Here is a 17286-nt window from a genome sequence, read left to right as displayed (position 1 = left end):
GAAGGTGAACAGTTTTGTAAAACATGAAGGTACAGGAGGTAGAATATTGTGTATTCTGAAATTTCTGTCTTTGCTGGGACTGAGTCTTTGTAGTTAAAATGAGGTTTTGCTTGTTCGTGATGAAGGCTGGGATTGTGCCTGGCTCAGGGTTTGATTTTCTGAGTAAGGCAGAGACACCGAGGTAGTTAAAAAAAGAAAGAGAAAAAAGTTTTGCTGCTTCCATGCAAACATTTCTTTTTAAGTAAGCAGCAGAGCTGATGTGTGCCTCATATGTTGTTTTTTTTCAAATGCATGTGTATGTGTGTGTATGCGTGTGTATGTGTGTGGGGTGTGTGTGTGTGTGTGTGTGTGTGTGTGTGTGTGTGTGTGTGTGTGTGTGTGTTTTATTTGAGTATTTTATCTCCAGAAAATCTCCTTGATCACATACTTAGAAACTATACATTTGGTTAGATTTAGTCCTTTAAAGAACAGACACATATTTATGCTCATCTCCTATGTGGTGAATTTTCATTTCTGATGGTGCAGTTCATACTTCCCTAAGTTGCCAAACGATTACTGTAACTTTTAGTCTTTGGCTCTGGGGTGAAATAAAAAAAAATCTCCTAACATGTGTGGGTATTGACAGATCACTTTCCCACTAATCAAAGAGTACTGGGGCACCTGGCAGCAAAATCTGGACAGAAATATTTTTTTTCCTGACCTTATAATTTAAATATTCCTGCTTTAAAAATGCTAAGAGGAATTGGACACCCTGAACACCTGATTGCACTCAAAAACTGGAAGTATCATAAAACAAATAGCAGGAAATTAAGGAGGAAAAAACAGAAATGCAGTCAAATTCAGTTTTTTAAGCTGACATGTTGGTGAAGAAAGCCAAATAAAATAAAATTGCTTGTGGAAGAAAGCCAGTCAAGAACAGAAAACACAATATATAGAATCAAATTCACATTGCTGAATATATCAATGCAATGAACTGCAACAATTTATTTGGTGGTATGTTTGTTTTTTTTCTTATGTTTGTACCAAAATAATGAAAAACTTTTGCTGAATTTATTTCTGCAGTCCACTGCACTGCACCTCTGTCCAATTTTAGGCATGTTAATTGTTTATTGTTAGTTTTGCTTCCCAGTTGAGCACTTTATGACTAACAATATTGTGTGATGTTAGCAATGATATCAGCATCATTGCAACAAAACGGAAAATAATAATCCAAACTGAAATGAATTAATAAACACAAGAAACAAATGATACAAGAACTAACAGAACAGTTCATCAGTTCAACACAGAGGAAGCCCTTCCGAAAACGCACTGCTCATACAAAACTAACAATTTCAAAAACATAAACTTTGCAAAACTACTTTTAAGATAAAATGGGCTTAAGGAAACCTGGAAACATAGAAAAATTTCTACAAGCTAATTTAACATGTCGCATAGTTGAGCATGTCAACAGACATAACTGAGACTTTTCCATGAATTTTGTCAAATTGTGACATAGTTTTCAGAAGGTTGTCTTCACAGTGCCGTTGTTATGTCTACGTCAATTTGATTCAATTTACTTATATATTTATATAATGATGACACATAATAGCCACTGTGAATACTATAAACAAAACAACACAAAGCTTTTAACAGGAAGGCAACAATGTTGCTAACCAAAAACCATTTTTTGCCGACAATGTTATCATATGAAACTACCCATAATAACCACTGCTTGGTGATTTGATCTGTTTTGGTTTGTGTGAGAAAGTTCCCGCTGCGTCTGGTTCCCTATTAACCTATAAAAAGATATTAATTCACGTGTTGAAGGAGATTATCTCCATTGTTTTTCGCACAGGTTCATTAACTTATGAATGATTACTTTTCACACATTCCTCCACTGAGTTGTTACAGGCTTTTTCTAACAGGGAAATGGCTATTTTGACTCTCATTTAATGAGCTCACATTGTATCTCACAGCACAGCTAATGATCTACAAAAATATCCTTCCTGTTTATATCTAAATTGCCTCTGCTGCATCTGAGGAGACATCCATTCGCTAAGATATACCTGATATAATTATCTTCTGCCTATTGCCTGGTGCACTGTGTAATAAATGCTTCATGTCACTGGGGGCGCAAAAGGATCAACGTTATGAAGTTGCTCTTCCTATTCTTCCTTTCCCCAAAAGGATCAGGAAACTCCCCTCCTTAATATTTCAGCGTTAATCTGAAGACCTACAAGAGGTGAAATGAAATTCTTGCTCTGGTGTTAGCTCATTAAATTAAGATTTTGATTTTCCTCTAATAATGTCTCATGCCAGCTTGAGCCTAGCAGCCTGATTTAAAAATTTGAGATATCAAGCCACGCATGATATTCACAAAATATCATGCGTGGCTGAAAAACTGAATTGTTTGAAACAATCCAGCCTCAGGAATAACAGCCCCATCAGACGTGAATGGACCTTTCACCATCTCCTTTGCACTAGATTTATTGTAACAGTGGGCCTTATGATGCAAAGTGCCATGAAGCACCATTAAAACGGTGCTTAATGAACCAGCAGCATCTCTCTTCCTTATAACAGCACCTTGTTCAAAGTATTTATAACTCAAAAACCTTTATAAAATGCTGTAATGTTTTAATGACAAACTTCAATGTATTTGAATAGGATTTTGTAAGACAGACCAATGGAAAGCAGCCCATAGTTGATGAGTGCTTCCAGCTTTCCTCAAGCCATAAAGGAAACGTGTACATGTGGAACATGTGCCGAGATCTGGCTACATGTATATGATTGCTATTGAGTAGCATCATGGTGAGAGGATGCTTGTTTCCATAAGAGATAAATAAAACTGTGTGGCAATGGATGAAGCTAAGTAAAGGGTAAATCTGGAGGAAAACGTGTCAGATGCCTTCAAAAAGCTTTGGAATAAGTTCAATCTAGAGTTAAATCTTGTTCAAAATCTGTGGCAAGACTTAAGAATTTCTGATCACTAGTCAATCACTAGTCAATGCTTGCCATCCTGTGTGATGCACTTTCAGCTCTTTCGAAAAGAAAGAAACATAGTTACAAATGTGTGTCGCTACATGTGGAAAGCATTTAAAAACACATTCGAAGCACCTTTCCACTGTAATTGCAGTGCAAGGCAATTCTACAAAGCACTGACCCAAGGAAACTGATCACATCCACAACATATTTTTCAGAATTCCTTTGGGGAGAAAAATTGAAAACAGTGTTTCCTTTTACTTGTGTTGATTCATCATATAAAATCCTAATGAAATGTCACATTTGTGCAGCATGATAAAATGTGCAAAAGTTCAAGGTGCATAAATATTACTGCACCTTGAAGTGTCCGTAATTTCTCATGGGCGCTACTGACGTCCATGAGCTGTGTGGTGGAGTGCTTGATAGGAATGAATCTGCATGGTGCAAAAACACTGAAAGGATCATTTAGAAAGATAATGATCTTCAGGAACTCTTCATAAAAACAGTTTGGAGGTCCATTAAAAAAAAAAGGAGAAAAATCTTGCGAAAGAAAGAAACACAGAGTGTGAGCCCCTCTTGGTGTGAGTGTAAACTGGTGACGGCTTGAGAAAATAAAAATCTGAATAACATCATTTTTGCCATACAGTAATTCAGTACGCAGGAAGGGTCACAAACACACGGGAAAAAGCTTACTGTGATGGTCGACTTGCCGGCATATTTCCCATACTTAAGCAGCAATGGTTTTATCATCTTCTTCTGGGCCACGATCTGCAACAAGCAACACAAGCAAAGCACCTTTAAGCCCGCCGCAGTTAGCAGGAGTGTAAAGGGGTCTGAGTCATCACCAGCAGAAACTGTTATCAATCACAAACACTAGACCTGCAAGCAGCCAAACACATTATCAGGTGTCTAACATCACAAATAAGGAATACGAGTCTGAAAGAACTGAATCAGCCATTCTTAGTCATGTTATCTTTCTGTAGACCATCAACAAACCGAATGCGCGAAACAGAGGCGTCTGCCCACCTGACCAAGCGTGCACTCCATGCCTCCCAGGAAGTCATCGTCGCGCGTCCCTATGCTGTGAGTCCCGTGGATGTCGTAGACCTCGAATCGCAGCTTCTGCACCTCCTCAAAGTAGTAATCCAGACCAAAAACCTTCGCGAAGACCGGGTGTAAGTTGCTCTTGATTACTTCTGTCCTGTCCAGCTGAGAGGAAGCACATTCAAAATTAGGCGTCCAACAAAGATACTTAAGAACTGGAATATTCTCCACTGTAATCACAGTTTAATCATCAAAGCAGCAGCTCACTGCGAGGAAATGAAACCAATTTGAAACCAATTTCACAGACTGTTTGTGACATCAGCCTTTAATGTAAATAAAAAAATATATATATACAACTTGCAGCACATTCATCTTCCTACTTATTTTGAAGAACTGCACAATATATGGCCATATGTTATTAAGCTTCCATCTGGGGAATGACACGAGAGACGTCTGGAGAGCTCTGACATTTAATCGCAGCTTGGAAAAAAATATATATCTTGTCTGTCTTTGACTGACAGACAAGAAGAAGATGAACTTACTTAGACCCCATGTGCTCAAGATGTTGGTTTAGCACTCACACTTGAACATTTTTATGCGGCATAAATCTTCATAAGGGCAAAACTAATTTAAAAATTCTAGTCTGCAGAACATAATATGAAAAAAGGTTTTTCTTTCTGATCTGTAAAAATTCTTACAATCTTTGATAAGAATGTTGTACGTAAACATATAAATCTCCCAAAATGGAGGGAAAACGGTCTATTATGAGGCCAAGAAGAGCTCAGCCACCAGTAAATTAGAGACATCGAGGGTTTCAGCGGTCATCTAAAATGTCACTTCAATATCTGTCAGTTATTTCTGAGTCATTTCTTCAGTGTCAGTGAAGCAGGTCCAGACTTTGTCATATGATGACTTTAGAATGGGGTGACAGAGCTCTCTTGTCTCTCATTTCTCGCTCTGGTGGAGATAAGATGAGAAAGAAATACAGATTTGCGTCTTGCCATGATTACACCAGCAGTCAAGGGTTTCTTGTAAGACTTTTTTACCCTATTAGAGGGATGATGATCTGTCTTCTAAAATTGCCTGCGTTCCATAAAGATAGAAGAGGAAAGCACTGTCTAACATGTCACTTTAAAATCCCCAGACATCTCTGGGGGATCAAGCGCGTTTTTAAAGCCTCAAACGAGATTTTACTTTAGAAGTCAATCAAATTCATTTTAAAACTACTGTGTCTGCTTCAGAACAAAGTCAAGGTCCCTTCTATTTGTTGTGCTATTTCATTCAATTTCTTTTTAATTCATCAAGATCAACCCCGCTGCTTCAACATGCACATGTTTCTATTGCCATCACATAAAGCAACTGATCAATCTATATATATATATATATATATATATATATATATATATATATATATATATAGAGAGAGAGAGAGAGAGAGAGAGAGAGAGAGAGAGAGAGAGAGAGAGATTTTTTTCTCCTCTATATTCACATTTTTCTGCTTTAAAATTGTTGTTGTTCTGCAGCAATAAAAGCAGTATGGGGAGAGGAACATCACTGACTTCAATAGCAAATTGTATTATTAACAATCTTTATAGCCATTTTGCCAAGTTCATACAAAAACTACTTATAATCTAGTAGATGCATCCTAATGTTGTTTTCCTCCTGAATCAACCTCTCCTTTTGTTGAAAATGATAGCCAGGCAGAGCGACTCATAATGAGCTCGATCCAGCATGTCTACCTCTGCAATGCAGTTCATACCATCATCACCCTTCCAATTAAGACCGGAGGCAGGAAGTAGGAAAAAACTTAAATTGTTCAGCAGTCAGAAAGAAAGAAGTTGCTCAAGAAGCTGTTCAGGTAAGCTAAGGAAAAATGCCATGTTCGTGTAAAAGCAAATCACCTAATTATTTAAAGCTGCAGTATGCAACTTTCATTAAAACAATATCTTTCTTGGTTTTATAGAGAAAATGATCAACTCAATGGAAACTTTAGTTGGAAGACTTGTTTGTTGCTTTTTATTGTTTCATGTATATTTTAGAGTAAAGGTGCAACATTTGACATAAAAATAGGTTCTTCATCAGTAGTATATATCACCAGTCGTGGTGATATATATATATATATATATATATATATATATATATATATATATATCTTGCTTAGAAATATAAACAAATAAGTAGTAACATATTTATTAGTTTATATTTCCTGAAACACTCTTTTGACAAGAGCTTTATTTTTGTATGCTTCAAAGGTTGTTATATGTATGTTACAAGTTATGTAACCTGCTAAGTTGACAACACAGATTTTCCCTTTTTCTGGGAATACCAAAAGAAAATCCCCAATTTGGATTAGGTACAAGTCTATGTCACTATGACATGTTATGGTACTGCCATTGATTTTATTGATGAAAAATCTAAAGCAATTATCCTTTTGGTTTGTACAGAAAATGACAAACAAGCAAAAGATATTTTGTAAGAAATATGTGAAGTATTTGGAGTACTTCTTTGGATTTTTAAAAAGGTCTCTTTCCAAAAAAAAAAATAAGAAAAAAAAAACAGAAAAGATTTGGAATGAGAATGTTAGATGAATACCGTGCCAGGAGATGAATTACTTCACTGAGACAGTGATAGATCGGCTTAAATTAACATATTTTAGCCCCTATTCATCAATAAAATGATCTGCATAGAGCTGCCTTTCACCAAAATGGAGTGCTTTCAGAAAGAAAACTGAATAAAGATGGATGGATGGATGGATGGATGGATGGATGGATGGATGGATGGATGGATGGATGGATGGATGGATGGATGGATGGATGGATGGATGGATGGATGGATGGATGGATGGATGGATGGATGGATGGATGGATGGATGGATGGATGGATGGATGGATGGATGGATGGATGGACAGTCACTCTTACAACCAACTCTCCTTGGCATCAGTCGTGGTGATCATATAAATAATGCTTCTTTCTTGTAATATGCTAATGAGTCAGAGTGAATGGCTCTATACTGGTACTGATCCAACCCTCCAAGAGGAACAAAACAACAAAAGGCCTCCTACTTGCATGAATGCATCCATACATCTCTCTCTGTAACGGCACTCAGCATCTAGAAATATCTCACTCCGCTGTCTTTGTTCAATGCAATACACTTGACGGAAAGCTTTATGATTTTGATTCAAATTTGTACCACTTGATTGAAAATTTGCAACATGCTGAGAACGAGCATTTGCTCCAAACACTTGAGTAGCAAGTGATTTGATTGAAGTGCAGACCTTCTATTTTTTTTTTTTTTTTGTAGTTTTGAGCCTTTGGCTTTTGCCTGCAATCTTCTTTTTCCATACATGTTAGCGAGTTTCGAGGGAAACTGAAAATGCAAACTCTACACTGAAAGGCTTACCAACTTTCTACTACTCAGATTGTGTTAAAGCAACACTGCACATTAATTGGACTTGCTTGAATAATGGAAAGAAAAAAACAAATACAGGTGTGTTTGTTTTAAGAATACTGAGACTTGGTGTTAATAGGAACTCAGGATGAACACACATCCGTGCGAACAAACATTGCATAGAAACAAATTAAAAATCAGCTTCATTTGTGCCATTAGCACTTAATGTTTTTTTTTTGTTTTTTTTCCAGCTATCTCTCTCACTGCGCCATCTGCATGCACAGATTTGGAGCGAGTCTGTTTGCTGATGAAGAATAATCAGAATCATATAAGACGGGTTGTGATGAAGCCTGTGTTGCTGGTGTGAGGCCGGAGCCATCTATAAAGAGACAACCCTCACATGAGAAATGTGTTTCTGTAATGAGCTCCAGCAGGAGGGCCCAACATTATGAAACATCAACAAACAGATCGGATTTGGGTGAACTCCCGGGAGCACACACACGCAAGGAGCAAAAAGGGGGTGGGGGGGGGAGGGAATGGTTGGTGGCTGCACAAAATTTCATAAAGTCACATCATCATCATCATCTGCCCTGTCTTATAGGTCCTAATGAGATAAGTGCTCTTTTTCAAATCGCCGTGGCCAATACAAGCATAAGCGCAGAGGGGGAAAAAGAGGCTTATATGCTGGGGATGTGAGTGGGCTCTCCTTCTTACTCAGTTATTGACGTAAGTAAACAGTTTACACAAGCAGAGGTACCTCCCAGATGTGAGGGATTTGACAGCAGAGTGGCAGACAACAAGTGCTTACCGTCACAAATTAGTCAAATGGGGATGGATGGAGGAATGGATGGATTTATGGATGGATGGACGGACACACAAACTTATCATGTGTGAATTAATATGAATCTGCGTCACAAAGCGAGGCTAAAAATATCCACTCATAAACGTATGCTACAATGAACCCACGATGCAACCGTACAGCTAATTGTTTTTATCTGTTGTGTCTAAAAATAGCATCTTGTGATTCCCTGTTCATACATCCCCAAGCATTTCCTACAAATACCTCCCAGGTGAAGAAGAACATCTGGCAGAGGTTTACGTCTACAATTTACCTAAAACATGTTATATATAGATATACATATATATCTATATATAATTAGATTAGGTATTCTCTGCAACACTTTAACACATCATTCACTTAGCAGAGCCCTGGATTTCAGCCTCCCCTCATGAACATAAATTGCCTAATTAACAGATAAATACGAAACCTGCTTATCAAATTTCACATCCGCTTAGGTTCAAATAAAGACCAACAAATGTTAAATATGCAGTGACACTAAAAGGGCTCATAACATCATGTGTTTTTAAACAGTGAAATTGCCGGTGCAGACAGTGTTACTTAACATGGAGACCTCATTTGCCAGCTGTATGCAATTATGTTTTTCACAATAACAGAGGGACAGCTGGAAATTCACTGGATTACAAAAAGATTTCATTCTCTGAGAGAGCTTTTTTTTTTTACATCTTATTTGATTTTGAAATGACTGAACGTGTTCTATCTGCAGACATAATATCTCATAATATATAACTTAAACCAGATGTACAAAATAACTTTATTTTATACAACTGGAAATTGTATTCAAGTCAAATAGGGTTAACCAGTTTTTGCTGTTTGTTAAATGCCCAACACAGTCATTTTTAGGATAATTACAATTACTTTCTTTGAAATAAAACGTTTAATTACATGTTTATTACCAGGCATTTAAACAATTACGGAAAGCCCAGGTGACTGAAATATTTTTCAGTCCCAGAATTGAGTTAAATGAAGGCACAACTGTGAACGCAATGTAAGGCAAAACCTAAACAGACTGCTTTCTGGTGAGTCATCATGTGAAACAAAAGAAATTAGTCAAGATATCAGAAGGAGAATTGTGGACTTACACAAATTCGCTTTATCTTTGGATGCAATCTGCAGACACCTGAAGTGGCAATGTTCACCTCAAAGCAAGTATAAGCCACAAGGAAATGTCCATTCCTCATATAATTTAAGAAAGAGACAGGTTCACAGTGGATTTTACTACAAAATGTGTGTTATTCACAGTGGAACACATTCTGCACCAACATGCGTTGGAAGGTCACTCAGAGAGTAAGAAGCCATTACTTCATAAGCAACTTAAATGCAAGATTACAGTTCCAAAAAAGCTCAAGGACAACGACCTTAAAGTCTAAAGTAACTGTTTGATACTAATGCCTGTTGGAGGAAAAACAGGGAAGCCTGACAACACCATCCAAACTGTCTGGGAGTGGCAGCATCATGTTGTGAAGATGCTTTGTTGCAGGATGGACTGTTGCACTTGGCAACATCTCACACATTAGCCAAAAAGTTGCACACAAATTGCTTTTCCACGTGGACAGTGTGCCAAAGTATACCACAGTATTACTTACAAAAGTCCAATAAGGGCAACAAAATTAGTGTTTTAGAGTAGCGAATGAAAAGGTGTGCGCAAGCAAAACAGTATACAAATCAGATTTAGTTGCACTAGGTTTGTCTGGAGGAATGAGCCAAAATTCCAGCAAACTATTATGAAAAGCCCCTTTAAAGGAATAACACAAATATTCTATCCAAGTCGTGGCTCAAGACGAGAGGAGCTGCCAGCAAGCAGCACAGTTTAAAAGGTAATTCTAGCAAATAATGAAATATATGCAAACTTATGAACCTGGAGGGAAAAAAATAATCTAGAATTATATCTTATTGATTAATCTGGCATTTATTAAATACAATTAATATTTCAGAAGTCCTAAATGACCTGAAACATGAAACATATTGAGAATCAAATTATGTGCGACTTTTTAAACAGTGCAAATGTGTAAAAATGTAAATATCTGGTTTCAACTTGATGTCATTGCGAAATTCAAAAGTGCCCTGTTTTTAAATTAGAAGGATGCTGGTCAGAGCAGATGTCCTTCTGACTTTCCAATGGAAAAATGTTGTTTTCAGATTGACCCGCTATGTTTATCTCTGCTTCTTCATAAGTCTGGGAGTCATTCTTTTACATATAATTTAAAAGACAGTCAACGCTTTTTAAAACGTCTGTCCTTTGATCTGAAAAGACAAAAAGATGTCACCGATACTTTGATCCAGAAGTCTTTGCGGCATAATTGTCAGAATGAGAGAACAGGGGGGAACAAGAAGAGAGCCTCACCTCAATCCACTGCCCATTGTTCTGCACCATGAGCACGACACAGGGGTCTGACTTATTCAGCGTGTCTCGGTCCAGCAGAGCTTTGCAAGACACACGCAGCTCAACTTTGGAGACACAGGTAGCCGGACCGCTCAGGCTGGTCGCGGGGGAGGTCGCCTCCTGAACTTCATTCATCGCGGCTCAAGACGAGAGGAGCTGCCAGCAAGCAGCAAAGCAGTGTGATGTGAAACTGTTGGTAATAGGTCCAGGAGGGAGAAGAGAAGATCAAGCGATTGGCAGCAGGAGCTCAGCACAGACTTGGCACACTCACAGGAGACAGGACCCTTTGGGCTCGGTGCAGATGTCACACAAAAACAAAAAGAAAAAAAAGAAACAGGGATTCTTGCAGAGTCCCAGGAGAGTAAACCAAAGCAGAGTTGTTATGACTGTCTGTCAGAGTTATTGTCTTGTGAGGAATCTCACCTCACCTCTCTTGCGATGTGAAGTTGGCAGGGTTGGATATTAGACATCTGGGTCAGATTCCTGCAAAGATTGAGTTATTTAAAAAAAGAAAAAGAAAAGAAAGAAAAAGAAAAGCCAACCTGACTGCATTTAATATCAGCATTAAAAAGGGAAGAGTCGATCTGAATCACAGTCCTTTCTATTGAGATGCATGAACGAAATAAGACATCGTACAAATTGGTGCGCTGCAAATGTTACAGAATGAGAAAGCAAACTCCAACATACATCTATAAAGAGGGTCAGTGGTTTTCCGTTCTCTATAACAGATAGATAAAAGCAGATTAAAAATGCAGATTATCTGGGGGTTTTTTTTGTTTTGTTTTTTTCATTTCCCAAACAAAAATATATACCACCCCCGAGTTTTTTTGTTTTTTTTTTTACAAATGTCAATAGCAGATGCCTAGTGTATGTTTCCGTAAGCAAAGGGATTGAATATGTGAGAACGGGCTGAAATGTATCCTCCACAAAGTGACACAAATGAGCTGCAGGTTTGCCTTTCAGCACCACGGACAGTGGCAGCGGCGATGTTCGAAACACTCGAGCATTTCCAACAACACTCGGCCCAAACTTTAAACTCGACAAGGCAGCAGGTATCATGAGATTTAAAATGCGACCTCCTCTGTTTCATAGAGCGAAACTTTGACTATGTTAACGAACAAAGAAATGCAAGTCCAGTGAACAAAAGCTCTTGAGCGCTTAGTTAATAATTCATCACCGATCGATTAACTCTAAAAACCTACATTCTTGTGAAAACAGGTCCAGTCAAGGTTAATGCAAAACGATTGATCCCACATTTTCTCCTTCAAACACAGACAGCCTATTTCTACTAATAAAAATCATCACTGACTGAGTGATCATTCATTTTAAAACAACCTCCAGTTTTACGGGAAAACACGTCAATAACAACAAACTCAGCGGGAAATCTCCCCCCCTACCTGCTGTTGTTCTTTTACTCCCGAAAGAAAAATAACACTTGTTTAATCCGCTCTAACAAAAAAAAAAAAAAAAAAAAAAAATTGGTTTCCGTTTTTTTTTTTCTTCTTCTGCTCTCTCCTCCGAAACTCATTGGCTCAAGCGTGGAGGAGGGAGTGGGCTCGGCTCTGAGAGGAAGAGAGAGGAAGATGGGGAAATGGAGAGAGTCCAGCAGCCGCTGTGATGTTTACGGGTTGGCTTTTAGCTGGGACGCGATTATTTCAGTTCAAAACCCGAGTCCATAAAAGGAGGAGGAGGAGCGGAAGAGGTGGGGAAGGGGGCGAGGGGGAGGGGGGGGGGGACAAGTCTGTGGAAGTGCAACACAGAATGACATCTGATAGCTCACACAAAGCTCTAAACCAGAGGAAGATCTGTGCAAAGCGTTTGAACGCATTAAAGCTGTGACCCATGAAGAAATCCATAAAATATCATCCCCGCTCCCTCTCTCCCCTCAAGTTGATCTCTGTTGCAAATGGGACTTTAATTATAGATTCAGACTAATATGCCTGCCAGATATTTCTCCAACATCAGCATGTTATATATATATATATATATATATATATATATATATATATATATATATATATATATATATATATATATATATATAAAACGACTCAATTTGCTGCGGTAGCCCACCTGCCTACCAACAAGTTCTGCTAAAACCACAAACAGGAAAGCCAGCGCATATAACAGACAGCTGCATCTGTGAAATGATGGCATGAATTTCAATATAAATTGCGTCGATTTGGCTCCATAATCGCACACATATGCATCGAAGTGTACAACATTGTCAATCTTAACAATTAAAGGAAACTGATGTGTCAGAAAGTTGAGCTGGAGTTCAACATGTCATCAGTGAATCCAAAACGTGTCTACTGTAATCGTCCAACGAGGGAGAACACACGCAGAAATCTATTAGTTTGTCCACAGACTCTTGAGTCCAGGAAAAGAATCTTGAAGGCCGTCAGTCTCATAAAGGTATCCATCCATTGGCTGTTTCTACTTGCCTTCCTGGGTCACATGGGGCTGTGGAGTTACTCCGCGTGTCATTGAGCGAGAGGCAGGAAACACCCTTCAAATAATTTGAAGTCCATCATTCTGCAGTTTGAGAGACTTGCATGTGAATGACAGATGCCAATTTTAATACGAGTGGAGATTCCTGCAAAATCTCCCTGATATAAGACTGTGCAATATGATTCATCTTTGGAACAAGTACTGTACATCTTGTGTGAATGTGTTGCCACAAGCAAGATGTCTTCTCTCTAAAAAACATGACAGCAATTCTGCATCTGAAAGAAAAGGAAGACATCTGGAACAATGTCCTTTAAACAGATCATTCAAAGGACATTGTAATTATTGGATATTGTAGAATATCTCTACTTAAGTAGAGATATTGTACTGTAATACACAGTTTAGTGAAAGCCAAATACTGCATACCAATACAAAACAACTTCTTCCAAGTCCTAACCATGGTGATAAAAGGATGATGATTCAGGGACATTTTGCTCCCACAGACTTCTTACGTCTGTCCATTATCTACTCTGTACACCGAATAAATAAATAAATAATTAACTTAAATGTGAAGCCATCTTCCTAGCAGCTGAGACTGGGTCATCAACAGGTCAACGATCTCCAAACTCAACGACAGAATTGCAAGGAAAACAAAAGAATAAAGTCCAGTTAAAAACCATTCTGAAATCTGAGTAAAGTGTTGCAAATCAAACCTTAATAGAGTTTGGTACAAGTGAAAGTGCATAAACTCATTGAACTGAAGCGATGTTGAATTTCTCCAGTGATGTGAGAGTGATGAAGTCATACAGAAAACAACCAGTCGAAGTTGTCCAGATAAAAGTAGGTCTGCAAAATTTGTCGCACAATTTTTTATTTTTTATTTATATTTATTTTTATTTATTTATTTTTTGTTTTGGCTTTAATTTGATAAATAACAACAACGAGGAATTGGCTGCGTGATTTTGAATGCTTGACATTAGATATAGATAACTGCAGAAAATGGAAAGGATCATTTGGGTTGCTTAGCGCATTAAACACCCCAGTGAATGAAAGAGTGTATTTTCTTTTTTACCATGACAAGATAAAGTCCTTGAGAATCTGATTCATACTGTAGATTCTTTTCACCTCTACCGTATGTTACATAATGTACTGTTCATACACAATGTTTGAGCTTCAACCTTTTCTTAGTCCACCCACAAAACGTGTTACATTGATGAATGCATTTCCAGATATTGCATAACATTGGTGAGCTGACAAAACAGAACCCACTGAGTTTGAGAAGCAGCAGGACAAAGGAGCTCTAATAAATTTAAGTTAATTATTTGCATTTCTTAATGAAAGTATTTACACATTCAAAGTCATTTGTGTGGTGGTTTGATTTTAAATGCTAAAAACTCAACTTATCCTTCCAGCAAACACTTTTTTTTTTTTTTAATTGTGGCAGAAGCTTTAAGGGGCACTCAGAGAAAACATCAAGGTTATTTGAGTCATTCCAGCAACATGAAAGAGAAAAACTCTTAGCTTTCTTTATCTGATATATTGAGTTGATCATTGTGTGAAAACAAAACAGATCTCTGTCAGAATTCCCTCACGCCTAAGATTTCTTTAAAAACATATATATATATATATATATATAGAGACTACATATAAAAACTGATCAGTTGCTTTATGTGATGGCACTAGAAACATGTGCATGTTGAAGCAGCGGGGTTGATCTTGATGATGTCTGGATTTAAAATGTCTGTTGCTTAAACATAATCAAGTCTCAGCTCTCTTGGGCAGTTTTCACCCTCACTGCCTCTTCTTTTTCCGTGGGCTCTCAGACTTGGTAAGAAGCGTCTGCTCTCGGGCGCACACCTGAGCCCTGTTACGCCACAGCTCCAAACAACAACCATCTGCTGCTGCTGCTGTCAGTCCAGCACCTCACAGGACGTTCCCTGGCGTTTACACATGGATTACCTATTCATGCCGCCTCTCCCCAGTCGCATCGACAGCACAGCTTGGTGCTGCTGACCAAACCGCATGCGAAATAAACCCTAATAGGAGGACTTGAGACTACAGCCTAAGGCACAGGCGTCAAGTTTTCTCTCTGCCTATGCGTCTGTGCGCCATTATCGACAGTTCTCTACCTGCAGCTCCCCTGAGTGAAGGTATTTTTGGACACCGGAATGATTTTGCTACCAAGGACTATTGTGTCTAAAGTTTCTCTCACTAATAAAGTTGGATCAACAACGAATGATGGACATGTATGTGAAAAATAACCTTTTGCAAGCTGACATTGATCAACTGAATCTGACTGGCGTGTGTACCAAGACTCAGTGTTTGGTCAATTATTTCTTTGCTGTAAAAATGTTTCCCATCAATAAATCTTGTACTGTTGAAAAGCCTGTTTATTTCCCCTGAAATGGTGTGTTATGGCCATAAGGTACTTAACAAATCTATGGTATTGCCAAGCTTACTCTTATTGAAACTTGTTAGTTTCGATTTAATAAAATGTGAAGAAACTGGAAATACTGGCAATTGAATATTTCTTTCACAAACAGGGGCTACAATATGGGAGAACCACATACTGTGACTCCTCCTCCTTCTCATACTGGTCACCAGATTAGCAACACGCTGCTGTCGGATTGCATTCCAGTCCTCAGGCATCATTGGTTTGTCACACTGCAACCAACACCACACTCAATTTAATCCCACTAGTGTCTGAAGGCTTTGACTGAAGTTAGTCCTGACCTCTCCACTGGCAAATTCCGGAGGCAGTGCCTGATGAACCCCAAAACATTTGTATCTTGAACAACAACTTCAGTTTCAAACACTGAAAAGATTAGAGAATCTCACCTTGGAGTCTCTACACTGACATTGCCTTCAATAATAAAAATCATCATCTTTCCAATGAGCGAGATGACAGCTAACACTGTTGCACTGCGTCCAGCAGAAGCCATTAGGAGTTGGCAAAAAGGACATGACATGGTTATCATGGTCTTCCACTCGGTTCTGTTGCTCGACCCATAAACAGATCTTAAAAACATGGAGACATTTAGGGGAAAATAAGCAGCTCTGTATGTAAAGCATTCAAACAAACAGTCCAATAAATATTATGCTAATATATTTTTTAAATTCAGTCATTGGAGCAACACTTTTCAGGAAGTTTAGTTGAAAACGAACATGGGTGTCAGTCTTTCAGCTGATTTCAAAGCTGCTACCAATGAAATGAGTGAAATGGGCAAATCTTTACCCATTTATAGTAAACACACTGCATTGAGGAAATATAGAAACATTTGTTAAACAGTTTTTCTGAGTAAATGTTGATCTTCATATGTCAATTTGAGCGTTCAGACTTTACAATAAGCAAACACATAAAATCCTCTGAACATGATTTGGAGAAAAATGCCATATTTGTCCAGGCAGGTCTAAATTCAGGCAACCTCTGTCCTATACCGAGGACTGTACTTGCACCTCAGTCACTATAATTTATCCAAGCATATTAAAAACAAAATTACTTCAGACATTTAGAAACACACATCACCCCTGTAGTAGCAGTAGATGTTAATAGTTTGGCAATATTTGCCAACACATTTGTTTGTGCCAAATTAAAATTTTGTTTCGCCTCAAAGCATAGCAACAAAGTCGCACCAAGATATTTTCTTGCAGCTGCTCACCCGATTTCAACTCTACATTGTCTATTAGTATATGGTAAATTACACAAATCCTTAACAATTACAGTATGCAGAGTTTGGCAGAGGTTCTCTGGCATTTAAATTAAGATTTATTTTCTTTCACCAGTTCAAATAAAAATGAGTCCAAACAGTCAGCCTCCACATACTAATTGTGTTCTGGCAATGCATCATTAAATAAAGAAAATACATGAAAATTGCTTTAAACTTGGCAAAATAAGCATCTTTAAGAATTACAGTTCAATTTAAGATTACGCTTACATTTGTGACAAATCTTAAGGTGTTATTGTGCCCCCTACTGTTGGACACAGCAAACAACACTGAATCAAATTTCTGCCACTTCACTAGACTGACCCATTAGATGTCATCTTTTTCACACCTCACCTCTGGTAGTCTGGATACTCAAATTTTAAAGTACTGACATTTCAATCACCATGCTTACATAATTCAAATGAAAATGTATTAATAGGAGACTTCCCAAGTGTCCGAGATATTTTCAATGAAACCTTCTCGTGTATATACATTTGTTTCC

At 38.0% G+C, this 17286-nt stretch overlaps 1 protein-coding gene across 1 annotated transcript in view; it reads right to left on the bottom strand.

The window, feature by feature from the left end:
• The window catches only part of cpne7 (copine VII), a 44433-nt gene extending 32158 nt beyond the window's left edge, over positions 1-12275 (bottom strand). Inside the window, exons 1-5 of the mRNA XM_081605177.1 lie at positions 12030-12275; positions 11061-11115; positions 10594-10974; positions 3985-4167; positions 3652-3726 (exon numbers count right to left, since the gene is read on the bottom strand). Coding sequence (XP_081461303.1) covers positions 3652-3726; positions 3985-4167; positions 10594-10767 — 432 coding nt within the window. The 5' untranslated portion in view covers positions 10768-10974; positions 11061-11115; positions 12030-12275. The remainder of the gene's footprint in view (positions 1-3651; positions 3727-3984; positions 4168-10593; positions 10975-11060; positions 11116-12029) is intronic.
• Between the last annotated feature and the right edge of the window lie 5011 nt (positions 12276-17286).

The sequence above is a fragment of the Poecilia reticulata genome, chromosome 3 (assembly GCF_904066995.2).
Source record: "Poecilia reticulata chromosome 3, P_reticulata-male-v2, whole genome shotgun sequence".
Lineage (NCBI taxonomy): Eukaryota > Metazoa > Chordata > Actinopteri > Cyprinodontiformes > Poeciliidae > Poecilia > Poecilia reticulata.
The sequence above is the reverse complement of the archived record's forward strand: the minus strand, read 5'-3'. Positions and strand labels throughout refer to the sequence as shown.